This window comes from Buteo buteo, chromosome 10 (assembly GCF_964188355.1).
Source record: "Buteo buteo chromosome 10, bButBut1.hap1.1, whole genome shotgun sequence".
Lineage (NCBI taxonomy): Eukaryota > Metazoa > Chordata > Aves > Accipitriformes > Accipitridae > Buteo > Buteo buteo.
Genome location: NC_134180.1, coordinates 20,560,636 through 20,581,008, shown reverse-complemented (window position 1 = coordinate 20,581,008; position 20,373 = coordinate 20,560,636). Strand labels below are relative to the sequence as shown.

The window sequence follows — 20,373 nt, the reverse complement described above, 5'->3', positions numbered from 1 at the left end:
GGAGCCGCAGCACTCCAGCAATCAACATCACCTTGGTCTCCTTGAAATACAGTGTGGCTTTAGATAGTGAAGGTATCTTACCACATGCAACAGAACATGGGCAGTGTAAAGGAAGATTAAGGTGAAATTCAGACATATACAGCTAAAACTGCAAGTCTCAACTAAACTTCAGTCTATCCCCACAGCACCTGAAAAATCCATTGGTGTCTATGTTGTCACTGGGGAGATTTCTCAAGGGCTCTGCGTAGTTCCTCTGGACATGCTTACAGCCATAACTGTCTGGGAAAGGCCGACAGCTTCTATCCATCTCACCTCTAAAATCACCTCTAAGTAAGTCAGAATATTCAAACAAGGTAACATTTTGGTTTCATCTTTTGAAGGTCTGATGAGCATGCATTGTTCATGCCTGATGCATAAGAGTGACATTAAAAAATGTGGCAGCAACCATAGGAGATGACTGTATCCAGGAGAGGAGTGAGTTGATTCAGTACCGTTCCCAGCTGGAAGGGGTTCTAGGTTACCTCTCCTGTGTTTTGACTCCCTGTGGTGAATCCACATAGGAAAGAGCATGAGACCCACACAGTTACATTGGTGAAGAAACATTCCTGATCCCTGCAGTGAACAAGCCCTTTGAATTACAGGCAGTGACTGCTGAACAGAAATGCTCAAGACTTTCCATATGCATGTCCTCCTGTGGTGACAGAACAAGGAGTTCATGTTCTGGCAAATAATGAAGCTTTATAAAATGTCACTTTTAGCTGAATTAAATTATACAAGCTCATGATTAACCAAGAGAAGGGGGAAGAAAGACTTGAACGTTCTGCAGCTTTTACAAGAATCCACGTAAACCATTAGGAGACACTAATCCCGAAGACTAGTTGTTTATGAACTAGTCACACATAAACACCCATAATTAAATTCATATTAATTTTTTTTTTGTAATGGATCTAAGCAACTCATTATTTCAGAACTTTTAATTATAAAATATAAATTAGCCAAACATCTCTAATATAAATTGCTATTCTAATTTATCTTAATTGTTATAAAAACCCAGCCATGTACTAAAGTTAATACAGAAAACTGATGTAGTTTTGGTTCCTGTGCCCATGATGAATTTAGTTTAAGAATCCAGACACAATTGCAACAAACATGTGAAAAACACGTTTCATAAAATGAAATTTTAACCTAATGTGTTGTTCTATACTGTGTCTAAGACACTTTTTTTCTGCATATTTTCCCGATACATTTAAGAAAACAATTGCATGTATATGTATGTAGAGTACAAAATAGCTGTCTAATTCATAATGGGGCCACCTCTGGGTGGAGGACTAACGGAGCAAGTATGTTCTGCAACTGGCTTCCCTTAGGCTACTGCTAGCAACAGTTGTTTTTAAATATAATATCTCTCTCTGCTGATTCCAAATTTTGAATTGAATTCCTCATACTCCCCTATCTTCATGCCTTGTTATATACACTAGTAAATTCAGATAACAGTTGAGGTGGTTGTATGTAGTGTGGTAATATCCTTGCAGAGACCCAGTTTCCCTAATGTTAAAATGGTATCTTTCAATTCATAAATAAGTCTGGATAGAAGGCTCTGTATGAGGTATAATTTTTAAAGAAAATCATACTGCCAGTTCCACATATGCCAGTAAGTATTGGTTTGGTTTTTTGGTTTTTTGTTGTTTTTTGTTTTGTTTTGTTTTTTTAATACTCGGAAACTACTGGGAGTTGCGTTTGGCACCTTCTGTTTGGACTATCTGTTGAAGACCCAGCCACTTGATGAAAACCATGGGGAAACAGTTTTAGGTCAAGCAACGGAATGGGACAAAGACCAGTACCCACCGCCATCGGTTTGATCCTAACATTGTCTGTTCACTAGCTGCCTGAGCCCAAAACATATGGAAAAACTGAAATATTGCTGTAGTTCTAGACAGCATGTCATTTTCACCGTGGTCACAAGATGGCATCATTACAAAACGCTTCACGTCAAGTAAACTAGAAAACAATTTTGTATGTAGGAAAGTTTTACCTATTTTGCCATTGCTTAGATATATAAAAGTGTTTATAGCTTTAATGCATGCAACTCTGTTTGCCTTTAAATTATTACATGAAATTATGTACTTATTTATATCTTTAAAGTGTCAAATATCTTCTGCAACATAGTGTATAAATAAGAAATAACCAATAGGGTGGTTAGCGCTCTGTCTATAGTCATAAGGGCTGACACAATGATGACACAGGTTTCTTAAGCCAAACTCAGAAGAGGGCCTAAGTGACTATAATGGAAACCACAACAATTCCATATCTATGTAAAAGCATTGCAAGCTTACTGAAGATATGTATTGCTTGTCAGAAATAAGGAGAAACTGCTCGCATTTGTGGATAAGCAGTCAAGGATGTAATGACAAGGTGCTTTTCACTTTTGTTAGTGAGTGGGGCAGAACCACTGGATAAGGAGCTATGGGGCAGATGAAACTACCATGAGGGGATTATATAAATGTCTAAAAAACTAGCCCCAGGACTACCTTGCAGTGATTTCTTAGGAAAATGGAATTCTCCATTGACTAGGGCTTCACAAGGGGCTTGGAATAATGTACTAAAATAATGAGGTTGTGGCTGGTAGGGTAAAGTGGCAATTATCTGAGATAATGAGAAACAAATGTAGCATATGGGCTAAGCTGACCAGCCTCGTGGAAGTGGGTCCCAGCATGGAGCAGGTCACAAGCTATACCTGTTATTGCAATAGCAGATCACATGGATCAAGAATGTAATACTTACAAAAAAGACAAATGTTTTCCCAGTGCGGGGAATGAACAGGGAAACTAACAGGGAGAAAGCTTAGAGGACACATGAAGTAATCCTTCTATTCTACTCCCCCTGTGCTAGGCTTCACCTGAAGTAATGAGCCCCCTTTGTCCTTTCAGGGAGATGTCAATCTACTGGAGGGAACTGAAGAGAAGGAATAAGAATGGTTAGAAATTCAAAAAATGTCAGAACTGGGGATAGAAGTGAAGTCTGAGAAGGGACAAGGTAAAGGTTATCAAATGCTCTTCATAGAGACAAAGAATATTTGTTTTCAACGATTCAAGAAGTAATGAATTTTAAGTGTAGCATGGGAGTGTCAGTTCGGATTAGGGAAATAGAGTAATGAGGCATTAAATAGATACTTTGGAAGATACATGGGGTCTAAATTATTTAAGTACAGATTACAAAGGTACAGGCAGACATTTGTCAGAAAAGACTCAGTTAAAACTGATACTGTTTTGGGGCAACTCACAGTCTAGAAGTCCTGTTAAGGTCTCTCTTTGTTCAGCTTTCTATGGATATCTGTACACAAACAGCTCAACACACTCTCATACTCAACTCTCTCTATTCTACCTGGATGAATTAATTATATTCTGTTTGTACCTGCCAAAGAACCTAAAACTAGGGAGGCTGTCTTCCTTCAGAACTACTGCTCTGCAGTGTTCAGCATTTTTGTCGTAAGAAGCAGTGCCGTCTTCCTTTCCACTAGAATGGCATTTTCTAAGTGAGACCCGGAAACTGGGCCCTTTCAGAAATTCCCACATGATCCCTGCAGGTATGAATCGATTTTCTCTTGTCTGCATGTTGTTCATGACTGCTGAGAATACAATATATTTTAATTTAAAGAAACCAACAGACATAACAAGGAATAGGCAGTTATACATCATATGTAAATTAACCTTATAGTTCTTGGGCCTAATTGCTGGATGTGACATAGGAAGAAAACAAGGTTTAATAGCTGTGGAAATTGTCTTTCTTATCCACACAGGGTTTGCTGGCTGGCCTTTGATATTATTGCTTTTTCCCCTTCCCCTTTCCCTCAGTGATAATGTGTAGCTGAACTGGCACGCTGCTTGGCATGCTTAGGTTACACCTTTATCTATCTCTTATCTCTTCACTATGAAAGTTCTTTCTGGAAGGAGACTTTAAGAGTCAGAAAGTTCTTAATGTTTGTGGGTTTCTGTTTGTTTTGTTTTTAACAAAGTAGTGTTCTATTTTAGACACAAATGTAGTATCAAAACTAATAAAAATATTTTAAGTATTTGAGAGAATTCCTGTTTTTCCTATTCACAATCGGGGAAAATAGCTAAGTAAATAGCTTATTTTGTTAGTATGGTGCTTATGTATACATGAGCAAAAGTACTATAAGGTGCTTACAGTATGTGCTTATGCAAATATCCCTTTGTAGAAAGAAGGGCAAATACAATAAAACATACTTTATTAGGTTGCATTTTAGGTTTACATCTCTGTATTAAAAATTATATTTTCTAGCAAGACCCAATTAAATTTTCTCTTAAAATGAAGCATTATATCTCAAAGCACACAAGATAGTTGAGGTAGCTTTGACATACTAGTCCGGCAGTCATTTTCAGAAGCCAGTCTCTTCTCCATATGTATTCCTGTCTTATCTGAGAGCAAAAACATTTATTCTTAGGTTAGCACTGCTTAGCTGTATAGCAGGAAGACTTTTTTATTTTTCCCACAAATGCTAATATCTTGATAAAGCCATTTATCAGACTACTGGGAAATAACATTTTATGATAGATATGAAATAGAAATATGAAAATCTAGCAATGTTTCTAGGTCAAAAATTCAGAGTTCATGCTAATCTTAACTGCCTTCAACTGAAATAATGGTGTTGGCCACTTCTGAATCAATCTGCTGTCTTTATTTTTTAACAATTTCCATCACAGATCTGTTGAATTTTACTGCTGTGAACCAAACCACACCAGACAGCAAAACTGCTGCAGCATTACCAAGATCATCCTCTGTACTATGCTCCCAAGCACACACTTGCTTGTATTTCATATAAAGATACTGTTTCCTTCTTCAGGTCATTTAACAGGATACGGTCCATCACCTTTGTATGAACTCTGCAAGCCTCAGAACTGCACAGATTTGTTTGATCTGGCCTTGTCTGTCTGGAGCTTTGTTCTAGCTTTTTTAAGCTGTAACAGCAAATTCTGTGGTGATTTGGCTACCATTACTCAATTAATTTTAGCCTTAGTTTAGCTTTCCACAACTATGTGGCATAATGCCTATTTTTATAGTCATTTTGCTTTATTTCTGCAGCAAATGGCTATTCTGTGTTGAGTACCTGTTAATGACCCTAAACTAAAAGGATACTGTAGTACCAAGGGGTGTAGGTATGGGATGGTAACTGAGGAAAAGTGCCACCAGTATTTAATTGCTTATTATTATAGTAATGCACCATTGGGAGCTGGGTAAAACTGGATTTAGCCATAACAAAGAGAAGAAAGAGGAAATATCCAATGTAAACACAACATGCATATAGAATCAGTTTTCACGTGGAACTGAGAATCAACGAAGAAAGAGGAAGGTGGTGTATTGGAAAACACTCGGAAATCAGCACTAGTGGATTCTCAGGTAGGGAAGACACTTCCATCAACATCAGGACATTCCGCCTGGTAGAGAATGTGGGACACTGACAATTTGCCATAAAATCTTCTCGTCCTCCACCTCCTTCTTGAGAAAATCTGCCACCACTGACTCATAGGACCCCACCAGAGGGGCATTAAAAAAGGTGAGAATGACATGAGAGAAAAGGGGGAGATACTGGGGACTGTGTGTAGAACTTTTTTCCCCTGCTCTGCCCCCCCCCCCCCCTTTTTGTAATAATTAAATTAAACTAGTAACCATTTTTTGATTGGACTAACAAAAAATTCTTGGCTCCACATATGCAGTGTGTTCCTTTGTCCCATGACAAATTTTTACATGTAAGAATTGCACTTCACTTGCATAAAAACAGGGAATTGTGCTGTTTATATGTGATTAAATATTTAGCATCCCCATTTCCAAGTGTACTTTAAGAAAAATCGATATAGCAGCTAACTAGAGACAAGCAAACTCTAGGATAGCTGTTGCTGTTAAATTCTGTTTTAAGACTATTTTTAAACCCATACTGCACTTATGTAAAGAAAAGGAGAATATAAAATTCATCTTCAGTTTTTCACATACTCCTGGTTTAAAAAAAAAAAAAAAAAGTTTTGCAAATGTTCCAGTGAAAAAAAGTAAATATTGTTTCTGTGCAGAAGTAGCATTTTGATGAGATTAACTCAGTCTAGGCATAATTTAAATCATAAAAGTACATATACAAAGATTTTACAGAACACTAGAAAATAAATACTTTATATGTCTATTAAATTGATTCCATATGCTCATTAAGTACTTTAAAGTGTTATTAACATAGTTCTTCAGTGTTTTAAGTGCTTAATTACCTTCACAGTTTATTAAGCCATTTGCTGTTCAAATTGCTGTAATAATTGTAAAAGAAACTTGTTTTAAAGATATACCGAGTCATTTATGCAAAATAAAACCTTATTTCAAATTTTGAAATAACCAAATGCAGCTATTTCCAGCAATACACAGCAAGACAAAATTTTTTTTTCTCCTCACTTCCTTCTCTCTACCACCGATTCAATTCAAGCCTCAACAGTATGCATTTGGATGAGTTTATATGTGTAAACAATAGTAGAATTGCCTGAGTTCTCTGGGAGGCCAAATGGTGCTGGTAAAAGGAAGTAGAACTAGCTGTCTGGTCCTCATTTGCCTTTAAGAAAGCTTTTTTTCACCTGTAACCCAAGAATAAATTAGAAAAGCTTGCTTCAAAGCCAGAAACTGCAATATCCCTGCTTCCCTTTATAACCACTGAGAGCAAGTGTCACTGAGATGCCCAAATCAATCCTCCAAATATTGTGCTAGGTAGGTTTGAAATGAAATACAAGTTTCAAAAAAGAGGGGTGGAATGGCTATGGATTCACCTCACTAACTCCACAGTCATCCCTGGGAATTCTTACAGATCAAGCAGGAGGTGGGCATGGGGATTTTTTGCAATCTAGTCTTCACAGAAGACTGCTTGCTCTGCTGAGCCAGAAGGACTGCCAGCCCTGAGCAGAGCCGCTCTCCAGGAGGGGCTGCCTTTATTTCAGATGGTGCATCTCCTGCTTTTCTCTTGCTTCCCAGCTCATGCTTTTATGTAGGTTTAGTCAATTTGACTAAAAGTCAGCTTAACTAAATTGAAACAAAGGAGTCAAGGTACTGTGAAGTGTTTACCAACTGGCAAGTTTAAATTAAATTAGCTGTCTCATGCTTTCTGGCAGCCCTTAGTTTCCATCTTTAAACACATGTATCATTTTCTCAAAAGATTACTTTGAAATTTGCCTTTTGTGTGACCACCTTGAAAGGACTGGACTTTAAAAGTCATTACTTCAAGAAGCTGGGGAAATATCAAAGCATTGCTAGAATGTGAGGAGTTTGTCTTATTTTGAAATTCTTCCAAAAATCTGGGATGAGATAGGATGGAATTAGAAACTGGTGAGGTAGATTTTCACTCATGAGCTGTAAAGTCTGCCTTTTTAAATAAATAAGAAAAAGATAACATAAACAGGAGTGGCAACTAAAAGTACCGTATTAATCTCCTTTCTTTTTTTCTAATACCTTTTCTGTTCTTCTCTACTCCTTTATATTCTTCTTCTTCCTTTTTATTATTTTAATAAGGCCTAAGTCTGGCTTCTTTCAGCATATCTGATGTAATTTTAAATTAAAAATGTAGTTAAATGCGTGTGTATGTGAATAATCAGTGTGTCACTGAGGCAATTTAATGTACATGGCAGTTATTACTCCAACTTCGCTATACAGTTGGTTTTAGAAAAATAATCTTCCTGAGTTCTAATTGTTTTGGTTTAATAGTATGGGTAATTATTGTGGGTAAGAATTTATTTTCAAAGTATGGGTTTGTTTTTTTTCTGGGAGGAATTTTAATAGAAAAGGGGGATTGTATTTTGAGGGCTTCTTGGCATTTTTAAAAGTCATAAGCAAGATAAACTATAATTAATTTTTTAGACATATGTACTTTTGCTTTTCTGTAACATGAATTCTTTGCTAATCTTGTAATAACTCTGTCAAACTTGAAACGATAAATATTCTGTCTGCCTGTTAGAAAGGTCTTCTTAGAAGTTCCTGTTCTTTCCACAACGGAACCAGGATTTAATCTAAGAGAATTGCACTGTTAAAACCAATGGAAGTCAAAAAAGACTGACAAAATGTTTTTAGCTTCATCAAGAAAATTGCCACGCAGAAGTATACTCAAAACACTGAAAATTACCTTTTGCTTTTGTATTTTCACGTGCTGAAGTTCTCACATTTCAAATAGCAGCAAAGCAATTAGTGGATACAGAAAGTCCTCTCACCTTCTGAAGTGGTACTGCTATGTTCTTTCTAACATTACTTTATATTTACTTCAGGGTTTGGATCCTGGATATTTAAAATGCTAATATGTAAAAAAACAGAGTTTCTGAAGAACTAAAAACATGAGAAGGAAGATTGCTAGAGATAAATCATGAGTCATTGTGTTCTTAATATTTTATGGGTGTAAAATACACGTGAGCTGCATTAGTTGAACTGCTGACCAGTATATAATAGAATATACTTATGCTCTTTTTCTGTCTAACCTAGAGCAGTTGGATATTTCCTGAAGGAACTGTGGCCCTTGAAGAGCTCACACTGGAGCAGATTTTTCTGAAGAGTGAGAAGAGCAGGGAGGGACCTTAAACCCCAATCCCTTTCTGCTATTGTGGGGGGCAGGTGAAGGAGTTAAGTGGCGCCCAGGAAAGATGGGGGGGGAGGTGTTGGTTTAATTTTTTTCTTTTTTTCTCACTATCCATATGTATTTTAATTAGCAATAAATTAAATTAATTTTCCCCAAGTTTGTTTCACCCTTGATGGTACCTGGTAAGTGATCTCCCTGTCTTTACCTTGACCCACAAGCTTTTTCATCCTATTTTCTCCCCTTGTCCTGTTGAGGAAGGGGAAGTGGGTGAGCAGCTGGGTGGGTGTTTGGATGCTGGCCAAGGGTAATACACCACACATTTGCATTCAGATTAATGAACATCTATTTTATCCAGATTAAATTATAATTGAGCATAAGTTCATTTCTTAGTTTACATTTCTGGTGCATATTCTGAAATGCTGAAATCCAATCTCATTTTATAGACTCTTTTTTCATTGCTACAAGTAACAAGAGTGTTTTTTCCCTTTCAGATAGAATGCTGAATGTCCTGGTGCATTTTCCTTTGTGTTAATTTCCTAATTCCTCTGGAAAAGACTTAGACCAGAACCTCAGGGGCCTGTAAGCTTGTCCTCAGGTTCTCCACCAGTACAGAGATAGGATCCCTGACTCTATTTCAGTCATTTTAAATCTGTCATTTCTTTGTGAAGCAGCAAGAAACTCCTGATGAATCTGTTCCAAAAATACCATGTTTTTATGACTGGGATGAATCTGCATTTTCAAAGATGATGGTAAGAAGTGTTTAATTTTGCTGTTTGTTTGTGAGCTACGTTGCATTAGCAAAAAAAAAATTTGAAAAACCCTGACTCACTATACTTTTGCAACTCACTTTGGAGTACATGTAGAGAACCATTCAGAGACCAGTTTGCAAAAAGCAGTTTAATACAGTTAACTTGCACTTTTTTCCAGATAGCATTCTTGGGTGTTATCAGTTTGTGGTGTGTTGGGTCCATGTGATTATCTCCCTCTCCCTGCAAACCGTGGTGCATCTCTAAGGCTTAGATAAATTTCCATATCATTTAGTTGAAGGAAGCCAGAATTTGAAACTAGCTATTATGGAAATCACAAAAAACTACCCAAAGCCACAGTATTTTCATTGTTCCAGTATTTATATTTTACCTGTCCTTGCACTCTGGAAGGATGGGATTCAACTCATTCAATTGAAGCCATTTAAAACGTATAGATCTAGCCTAAGCCAGTTGTCTTAAATATTCTTTACAGAGGTAGATGCTGGCAGGGGGCACTTCATCTCATGTAAGACACCTATCTTTTGATGGCTAAGTTCACCTCTGGAAATGCTACCTCTTTGTCTACATTAACATTTTATATAGTCTAGACAACCTTGTATCTAGCTTCTAAACGGCCAAAGGTACTTGCCATGTGATTTATCACAATAGTCTCCAAGGCTGTGAATCCATAATCAATCATAATCTTTCATCAGCTTTGGATTATTCAATTACGCAATAACATTTGGTAAAGCTTACATGAAGTTATCTTTCTTCTATTTCTGTAACCCAGAAGGGACTGTTGTAGCAACTGGAATAGCAATTAGAATCTTTACTTTAAACGTGTATCTTTTTAGCGTGTTTTAATAAATGTATGCATTTGAAATAGAATATATATTCTACATTCTACCATACCTCTTATGTGTTCAGTACCCTGCTATTAGTATTGAAGACAACCATATTGAAAGATGGACAGGTATTTTGCATATATATATAAATATTAAAAGATCGATTGTAAGACTGGATTAAATTCTCATTTATATTTTACATATATTCCAATATTTAAATATTTATATGAAAATGTTCTGTTCTGTCTCTGAAAAATCATTATTTTTAATACTGTATTTATTTATTTTTATTTATTTCTTACTGTATTTATCATACTGTATTTCTCTTAGGAAGATAAGCCTGAAAATGAAATCCTGATTTTTTTAAAAGTTTTTTTTTTTCTTCTATGAAAAGTTTTACAATTTATTCTAAGATGAAATAATGGGATACTTTTAATAATAAAAAAAAAGGAATCCTGAAGAATCAGAAGCTTCCAGATTGCCTTTATCTTCCTGTGTCACTGAGGAAAACAGTTACAAATTAACTGCTCTTTTAACAAAATATCTGTCCAATTGAAAGGTAGCTTTTTGTGCATCCTCTCAAAGCTGCCAACATGAACTACTGTAGTGGATTCTTCTCCTTTCCTTGGGATTGTGTCAAGAGAAATGTTTTCCTGATTGCCTCCACCTCTTTTAGATCAGTATATTTGATTTTCTGTTTTTTGAATTCTGCTCACCTTGCTGTTCTAACTGAAAGTAAAGTTCAAAACAATGATGACATAGAAGAAAAAGATATACTTTTTACCAAAAGGTATGATAATCTTCAGATGGAAAGTGAAAATATTTTACAAAAAAACATTTCAGATTTCAAACAATTCTTAGGGAAAGAAAATGGAGAACTACCAACTGAAAATGAGAAATTTGGGAATAACACCAGATCCACTTCAACACAGTCATTTAAATTCATTATTAATGATAAAGACAAGTGTAAAGATAAAACACCTTTCTTGATATTGCTAATAGCAACCACGGCTGCTGAAATCCAGCACAGAAGTTCCATCAGAAAAACTTGGGGAGATGAATCTGTGGTTCCAGGAGTCGAGGTTGCTCAGTTGTTTATGCTGGGTGTTGAGAGCAAGGGTCCAAATGAGGTCCTACTGAGAGAAAGCAAGCAATATCATGATATTATTCAACAGGACTTCCTGGACACTTACCATAACCCTTAAAACTCTGATGGGCACAAAGTGGGTTGCCTCTTATTGCAGTGGCACAAGCTTTGTTATGAAGACAGACAGTGATGTTTTTGTTAATATAATATACCTAATAGAAAAGCTCCTCAGGCCTCTTTCACCTCCTCCACAAAATTATTTCACAGACTCTTATGAAAAGGCATAAGCCTATTCAGAATAAAAAAAGTAAATGGTACATATCAGAAGAAGAATACCTAGGTGACAAATACCATTATTTTTGTTCAGGAACTGGCTATGTCTTTTCTGGAGACCTGGCTTCAAAAATTGTCAATGCTTCTCTAATGATAAAATATATACATTTGGAAGATGTTTATGTAGGGCTCTGTCTTAAAGTAAAGGGAAGACAGACAGTACCTCCACCTAGTTGTTGTTTAACATATACAAGGTCACATTTTCTCCTTGTCTGTACAAGAATATAATTAACTCATCACATTCTGACAAATGAGCATGTATTGTATTAGGAAACACTGCAAAAGAAGAACCATAAATGTCAGACAGAACAGAAAGGCCCATAGCAGGGAGTTCTTTCTTTCTTTGACAATGGACAAAACAGCAGATGTTTTCTTAGAAACAGAGCATCTATGTAGTGGTAACTTTCAAGGTTCAGGGACATCCTGAATCAGGAGTATAGTTTTTGTATTAGGTTGCATTCAAAGGATTTTTATTCCATGAAGCAGACTTTCTCTGTTGACTGAATACCACTTGGTACCTTTGTTTTGGATGAGGTACCGATTAATTCCTATACTGTTAAAATATGGCAAGAGGTCATATCAACTATACTGAAGAAAAAGTGATGAAGATGCAATGAAACTTAATTTTTCATTAACAAGTAATAATAAGTTAATGTGTTAATTTTATATTGCTTAGATGTAATTAGTCCACATACCAGTACATTTACTCGGATGGCATTTCAATGTGACTGAAGAAGAAAGCATACATGATATCCTATGCTGGTGAACTAGTGATAGAAATATGGATAGAAACTGCTTTTTTCCAGAAAATCTAATATTAGCATTTGCCAGATCTCTATCAGTGCGTGCAACTGCTGTTACTCTCTGTAGTCATACATACAAAAAAAATCTCACACACAAGAAACCACTTAGTTGTTATTATGGAGACATAATAAATGAGGAAAATTAAATGCTGATAGAGTGTTTTGACAGGAATGTATTAAATTTCATTTTGGGGTACTCAGCCATGTACAAAATATCCTCATAGCTAAGGAAAAAATAAGATGATGCTTAATAACGTCGCAAGCTAAAAGTTTCAGTCAAAATGTCTATGTAAGTAAATTACTTTCCAGATTTCTCTCCAACCAAGAATATAAATTATCTGCTACTCCCAGTAAGAATTAAGAGACCTTTACAGTAATTACTGAGTGGGCCAACTGGCTGGATTAATTGAATAGGTAGGAAAAAGTGCCTGGAGCTTTGCAGGAAGCTTTTCAGATGCATGTGGGAATCAAAATGTCATAAATACCAAATACTTCAGCCAGAGCTGAAGTGAGAAAGTGAGTATACAATATATGCATCCCCACTGTCTTTTTATAAGCGTACATTCTGATGTTGAATAAAGAATCCTAACTGAATTATATGTCTTCCTGTGGAGAAAATAACCCTTTTCTGCAGTTGCTGAGAAAAATCCAAAACATACTTCCTTTAGGAAATTCACCTATAGAAATCAAGGTTATGGACTGAGTTTCCTTTTTTCCCTCTTCGTAAGCAGGTTATTTCTATGTGTTGTCCACCGAGTCCAAAGATTTGAACCATTTGGAGAGAATCCAAAGGAGAAAAACATGAATTACCAGGAGTCTTGATTAAAATGACTAACAATGAAAACCTGAAGAAGCTAGAACTCTTCTCTACGCCATCTGCTAATTCAAGGTTATGTTACACTACTATGCCAGCAATAGCTTAACTGATCTGCCCTGAGGCAGAGGTGAGGATTAGGTTGTACTTTTTATCCCTACAACTAGAGAGAGCCTTGAGCAGGATGGTCTGAGCTCATAGCTACCCCTGCTTTCAGCAGGGGGGATGAGGACTGGAGACCTCCTGAGCTTCCTTTCAAACAGCTTTATCCTGTCATCCTGTGACTGTATGATATGATAGGATTCTAGAACTTACCTAAAACATGCTGAAATTCTGAGTGATTGCAGTAGCATTTGGACAAGAACCAAGACACACTCCAGTAATAATAATCCTTACTGAGAAAGGACTTGCTTCAGAATGCTGCCTACTAGAGCTGACAATACTTGCTGATGCAAATTTTCCAATTAAGTTCAAAAAAGAGTGCTTACTTGGAGAAGTTTACTGAGTGTGTCAAATTGATACGCGTATTATGACTATGCAGTTAGATAACAAGGGCTCTAACAAATGGGATGTGTATCTGGCACCAGAAAGCCAGAACAAGCCATTAAATACTGCTTTGTTTCTGCAATATGTCCTAAGGCCTTTCAAAACATTTTTACCTGTCCCCAGAACAATAAAGACTCTTAAAAAGGAGACTGGGTTCTACATTAGTCATGCTACAAAAGTACTTGAAATTCGTGGTTATATTGTTGTGCTTTGGGGAAATCTTTAAATTTTTTTTTGCAAATTAAATCAATATGCCCTGTGTAAAACATGATGCTGGTTCTTTAAGCTTGCTGAAGACACAGGTGAGTCTTCTGATTGGGTGATTTACAAACAGTCGTGTGAGAGGTTTGAGCTGGGTAGTCCTCTCTGGAACCATCTTTTTTCAAGAAAGTCTGAATTATGTCAGAAGCACTTTTACTGTTGTGGGTGGAAGGATATTGGAAATATAATTTTTCTGCATTAGGTTCCTGCATTCAGGTAAGACTAATCTCAGGAAATACAAGCCCAAGAAGATTACCGTCTTCCAGATCTGATGTTGGCTAGTAAAAATGTAATGTGTTTTGCATCTAGAAATAATTTAAAGCTATGTCTGAAAAAGCTAACTGATAATTGGATTTTGTTACTGTCTTTATGGTTGCTGGCATGTTGTTTACTGTTCTGCTTATCAGTACACAGAACTAGAAGAAGCTATATTTTAGATTTGGTGTCTTTATCTTTATCTTAGAGACTTCTGTACTTTAAAAGCTGTTGGAGAAGGGTATAAAACTTTAGGCTAAGTTTTATCTGATTTAGAATAATCATTTGTGTAGTTCAGTGTATAGCTATGTTCCCTTCAGCCATCCCCTATTTAGTGCAGTTTTGCTTTTTAATGGATGTATTCATCCAAAGTATAGAAGAAAATAATACCAGTGCAATCCAATTAAAAATAATCTCTTGCCTCAGACATTTTATTGATTTGCGTTCATAACTGGGGTTGTTTTCCAAATGTCTGCATAACATTTTCAGATGACCAGAGCTGTTCTTACAGCTCAATATATTCTTATGCTGCAATATATTCCTCTTCCTTCTATACATACAAATAAATTATTTGAAGAGGTCAGCCTGAAAACTGAAGTTTCTTGATACATAGTAGTATTTTGTACACCACAGTCACTGCAAGAGCATGACAAAATTGTAGCAATTTTCAAGTATGCTGAATGCCTCGAAGGCCCATGGATTATTTGAATTCTTTGGTCACTGGTTCCATATAATAAAAAAAAAGCTTATAGTTAGCTTACCATAGTTGATTGATATTCTGCTATACCAAACCCTTATTTTATGCAAATTCACAAACTGCTTAAATGCTTTTAGAAAATGTTTATTGCCTCTACCATAATATGATGGTGGCTGTGCAAACAGTAGCTCTTGGGATGGCAATCATAAAATGATACTGGGGTGGAAGTTGTGGAATATATATAAAACTCATATGTAGCTGCAGTATTGTTGCTGGTAAATGTTTTAAAGATGTCAAATCTGTAATAAAAGGGAAAGTGAATAAAGCATCTGTGTATGTTTCTAGCTGTCATTTGTACCTTGAGCTAGTCTTTTTTTTTTTAAAGGCTGGTAATGAGGAAGTTCCATATAGTGATCTGAGGACTCTTCTGCAGAAACAAGCCCTGTCTTGCCTGCCCTGCCAACTTAAATTAAAAAAAACAAAAAAAACCCAGAGGAAACTACACTTATCTTCTGTTTGTTTACTGGGATGTGAAGCTTCTCTGCATTTGATGCAGCTGGGCTGCACTGGCCAGGTAATCTGCACAGAGAAATTTAAGTAGCCTATTAGTGGGAATATTTAGCACCTGAGATGAATTTAACAGACAGGTCCATAGATTGATAGAGGACCAGGTTGTAAGCAGTTACAAGAGCTCTGGATTTTGCATGTCTCTTGTTTTAGAATAGTGCCCCTTCACCTTGAGAGAAGGGGGTTGTGACTGGGGCAAGGCCTAAATAATCTGTAAGCATTGCTCAAATTGCGTCTGTGATGATTGTCTTGGGTTAGAATTGGCATCTTACTTGGGTGTACAGCGTAAGATTTTCTTCAGAAGGGGTAATGTCCTGCAACAGTTTCCTGGTTCAGCTGCCACCTACTTGCTGCTATGTAGAAGACCCATCTGATGGGTCCTGAGGCCTCAAAACAGTCTTCTACTGAAAAACTATTGCACTTGGTCACATCTTCCTCTTTCATTCTCCATTTCATTATCTTGCTGTAACTAAGTTGAGCTTTTTTGCTTGCTTTTTTTTTTCCCTCGTAATTTCTACATGTGTATATATTTTTGTGAGGTGTTTTTAACAGAGGTTTGTAGCTTACAGATAGACACTGTTATCTTGTTCTGATAAGGAGACTATCTCCAGACCTTCTTATATAAAGCCTCATCCTGCATGTGTGGTTTGGGAACAGGCCAAAGACAAATAGTGGGGCAGGAGCAGGGAATACCTGATATGAGACTCGCATCTAAAAGCTGGTGGAATGCAGCTTCGCGTTGTTAGAATTTCAGTGATCGTGCATGCAGCCACGGTGAGAAACCTCAAGTTCCTTAGCAGCACTGCTTTGACCTTTGCTTAACTAACTGTTGACACAAACAGAGGTCAATATGCATTAAAACAATTGTACTTAGTACGTTTGGGTTTCATGAAATGGGACTTCTTTATCAACCCATAGTTGGCTCAGATATGAGTTTAGATAGGTAACTTACCTTCGGGCTAGCATAGTGGCATGTGTCTATATTTTAAATATAAGAAGACTTTTAATGTTTATTCTATCTCATCATTGTCAACGGTCTAAGTGTAAGGAGCATCTATGAATGATATACTTGGATGCTTCATACAGGCAGATTAGTATAAATACTGAAGCATAAGCAATATGTTTTCTCAAATAAAGCATCTACCTAGGGACCAACAGCGTGCCCAATAACTGACCTACTAAAACTGGCATTGGGGAAGGCTGTTGCAGTAGAGCATTCCACAGTTCAGTCATATTCTAGGAAAAATTCCTTTCCTTGGCACTGAATTTTCCATCTAGGTGGAAAAAACTGAAGCACTAAAAATGTGTTTCCTGTCTCACTATCCCCAAACTGGACAGTGAGCTTGCAAATGTGCCAACTGATGTAGGGGCAGCAACTACAGTCTTGAGAGCTGTATTAGATCAGCTTAATCACGACAGTGGAACGCTCTCGTAGGTAAGAACAATTGCAAAAATGAACTTGAATACTTTGATCTGATTTGTCTGGATGAATTATATCTGCCTGTAGATTATTATACTAGATGTGTATAGAAACTATAGTTGTAGATTTAGAGGGTAGATTTAGATTAGATGTAAGGCAGAAGTTCTTCACTGTGAGGGTAGTGAGGCACTGGACCAGGTTGTCCAGAGAAGTTGTGGATGCCCCATCCCTGGAAGTGTTCAAGGCCAGGTTGGATGGGGCTTTGAGCAACCTGCTCTACTGGAAGAAGGTATCCCTACCCATGGCAGGGGGGCTGGAACTAGATGATCTTTAAGGTCATTTCCAACCCAAACCATTCGATGATAATCTTCAACAGTGGAATGACTAGTACTAAAATCAATGTGTGTTCTACCTCATTTCCTCCATTAAGTTTCTTGTTTTGGAATTAACTTCTACTTTCTGTAATATTTATATGAAAACCTGTAAAAATCAATGATATCTCTTTGTACTTCAGCCATTATTCTGGTTTGTCATTATGATTGTTTCTTAGATTCCCTAATCCCTATTGGCCATTCCTCAGAAATCTTCAATCTCCCACACACACATTTTACGCTGATTGCTGAGAGTTTTTCTGCAACTTCCATTCTGTGTTCATTCTTAGTTGATATTCAGAATAGACTCTGAGTTCATGCTGTTGAGTATGCTGTAGATAAGAATCTGAAACTTGAAGAAGGTGATGTAGATATCATACGCTTGATAGTTCTTAGATGCTGTTGTTGAGAAAATGCATTAAACCATGCCATGTTTTAAACTAGATTGCATTCCTGTGGTGTGAAAGGTTTCAGGCTATGCCACTTTGCCTTGTGCTGATGGACAAGAATCTTCTCAAAGCACTTCCTTATTCCTTTCAATATATTTTCTTTGAGTTAGATAAGTAAGAGTCACTCGGGAGAAAGTCAGCTGCTCTTTTTGACAAATACAAAGAGAGTGACAATTTTCAAGTTTTCATTGGAGAAATGTAAAGCAAGCATTGAGTTAGCTTGGGGGGTAAGGAGGAAGGGAGCAAGAATAAGTATCTTGGCCATTATTCCTTGTAAGGAGACACAAGTCTAGAGAAACTTATCCTTTTTTTTATAGTGCTAAAAGGGTAATGTTACAAAAATACCCCTCCCTAACCATTATATCAATCAGTCTTTCTAGTACAAAAGTGTATTAACTTTGTTATATATTAGTTCACGTTATACACTGTAATGTAATAGGGTAGTGGAATTTTACTGGAGACTTTGGCATTGTTCATGCTTAAGTAAAACAAACTGAAGGACAGCCTGGTCCTGGAAATAAGGACTTTGCTTCTCAGAATCTTAGAGCCGTCCATGAAGGATAAAAGATACCCCTGGACAACCAAGACAACGCTACCATCCTAGCCAATTTAACACATCTTTGAAACCCTCCCGGCATTGTCTGGCATAATAGATAAGTATCTATAGCAAGACTGACACCAGGGATCTCTGGATCAATAGACAAGCAGCAAGAATGCTGCAGAAATATAGTTGCTTTTGCACAAAAGGAAAAGAACAGAAAAAGAAAGCTAGTCTGTTGGCAGCAGTATTGAATAATAAGCCTAGCTTAAGGGAACAAGGGCACAGAGATGTCCAAGGTGGGGTACAGGAGAAAACTTTTGAAGTAATGGATCTCAAGGAACCAGAGACTGCTGTAATTATTGTGGACAACAAGGCCATGTGAAATGGGAGTGCTTGGTATGACCCCCCACAAAAAAGCCTCCCAAAAGGACCCCTGAATCCTATGGTACAATCTTGCCCTGCTCTGTGTAACAGGGGCAGCTACATTTCACCCAGGATTGACAGCAGGGACCTGCTGTGCAGTCACTATAGGAGCCTCTGAATATGAAATATTTTCCCCTTCTTATGAGAATTGGTCTTAAACCTTTTGATTAATGAACATAATTACAATTGTCTAATACATATAGGGAGCACTTTTTCTGCCTTAAATCAGTATACTTATTCATCTGGACTCTCAAGACCTTTTTGCATTTACCTGGGGAAAGATGCAGCTAACACAGACAAAGCTCCCACAGGGCTTTGCTGGGTCCTTCCCTATTTTTCTAAAATTTTAGTAAAAGTTTTACAGGATGTTGTGTTTAAAAAAAGGATCCGTTTTTGACACAATATGTTGATGATTTGTTAGTAGCCATGGAATCTTGTCTAGCTGACACCTGTACCTTACCTTAAGCAATGTCATAAGCTGAACCCTGCAACTCTACTCACTTCACCTTCAGACCACATCATGATTGTGCAGTAATAAACCTGTGAAGCTGTAAAAAACAAAAAGCCCTCCAGAATATTCTAATGGATGTGCCATTTCCAGATCCCGATCTTGAACTATGTGTAGGCAGGGCCTCATATTATCGGAACAGTAACCAAATTACAGGTTATTGAGTAACTAACAAAGATAAGGTAGTAGAGGCTTCTCCACTCAGTCTGAAGCTGAGTACACAAGCAGCAGGATTGACTGTGTTAACAAAGACTTGCCAGCTGTCCAAAGAAAAGACTATAAATATGTATACTGATTCTCTGTTTGCATTTGGAGTCTACCACACCACTGGACAGTTACAGAAGCAAGTTTATAACTTCTAGTGGGAGTAAATACTTAACTGTTAAAACCTATACAATTGCCAAAGAAACTAGCTATCATTCATCAGCCAGCCTGTACTGGAGAAAGGACAAAAGAAATAGGAAATGATCTAGAGAAGTCTTACTATGATTAGTAATTGGTGTTAGTGATTAGTCAAATCATGTTGTACCTGAATGCTTTAAAGGTATAAGAACCTTATGTAGAACCACATTCAGGGTGCCCCAATTTGGCTGGGACACCTCATGCACACAAATAACTATTTACTCTTTTAATTCTATAGTTTGCATCCTAGCCTCTCTCCCTGGTTGGCACGGGCCAGTTGTGAATTTTTGTAATGGTATACAGTCTGGATTTTACAGAACAAATAGAAAACTTTAGTTCATAGAAACTTCAAATGCTTGTTTTTAACTTCATGAAGCAGAAATATTTGCCTTTTTAAGCTTCTTGAGAGGCTGTGGGAGTTTATACTTGTGTTGAATTACCATTACTGACAGCATTCTTGCATTAGTAGTGTAGGCAATAATTAAGTAAATAACAAAATCATAATTAATATTTTGGATTAACTTCACAAGACAACTGTAAGAAAAGTCTTGGTCATTTCTCGCAACTTAATATGAATTAATAACTCTTTTCCTGTCTCCCTGCAATGCATGTTCTGCATCAAGCACAAGGAACAGTGGCTGAAAATTTGAAGTGCAGCTCTTTAGATGTTTATTCAATGTATGTCTGTTTCAAAGTGGGGTGGGCCATT

General features: G+C 36.9%; 1 protein-coding gene across 1 annotated transcript; it reads left to right on the top strand.

The window, feature by feature from the left end:
- Positions 1-1,304: 1,304 nt before the first annotated feature.
- On the top strand, positions 1,305-12,046 carry LOC142035362 (beta-1,3-galactosyltransferase 2-like). The gene is given in 7 exon segments (XM_075037430.1): positions 1,305-1,340; positions 1,770-1,853; positions 9,265-9,345; positions 11,120-11,379; positions 11,381-11,542; positions 11,544-11,779; positions 11,782-12,046. Coding segments are annotated over 7 exon segments (939 nt in total). The 3' UTR covers positions 11,862-12,046.
- Positions 12,047-20,373: the final 8,327 nt, after the last annotated feature.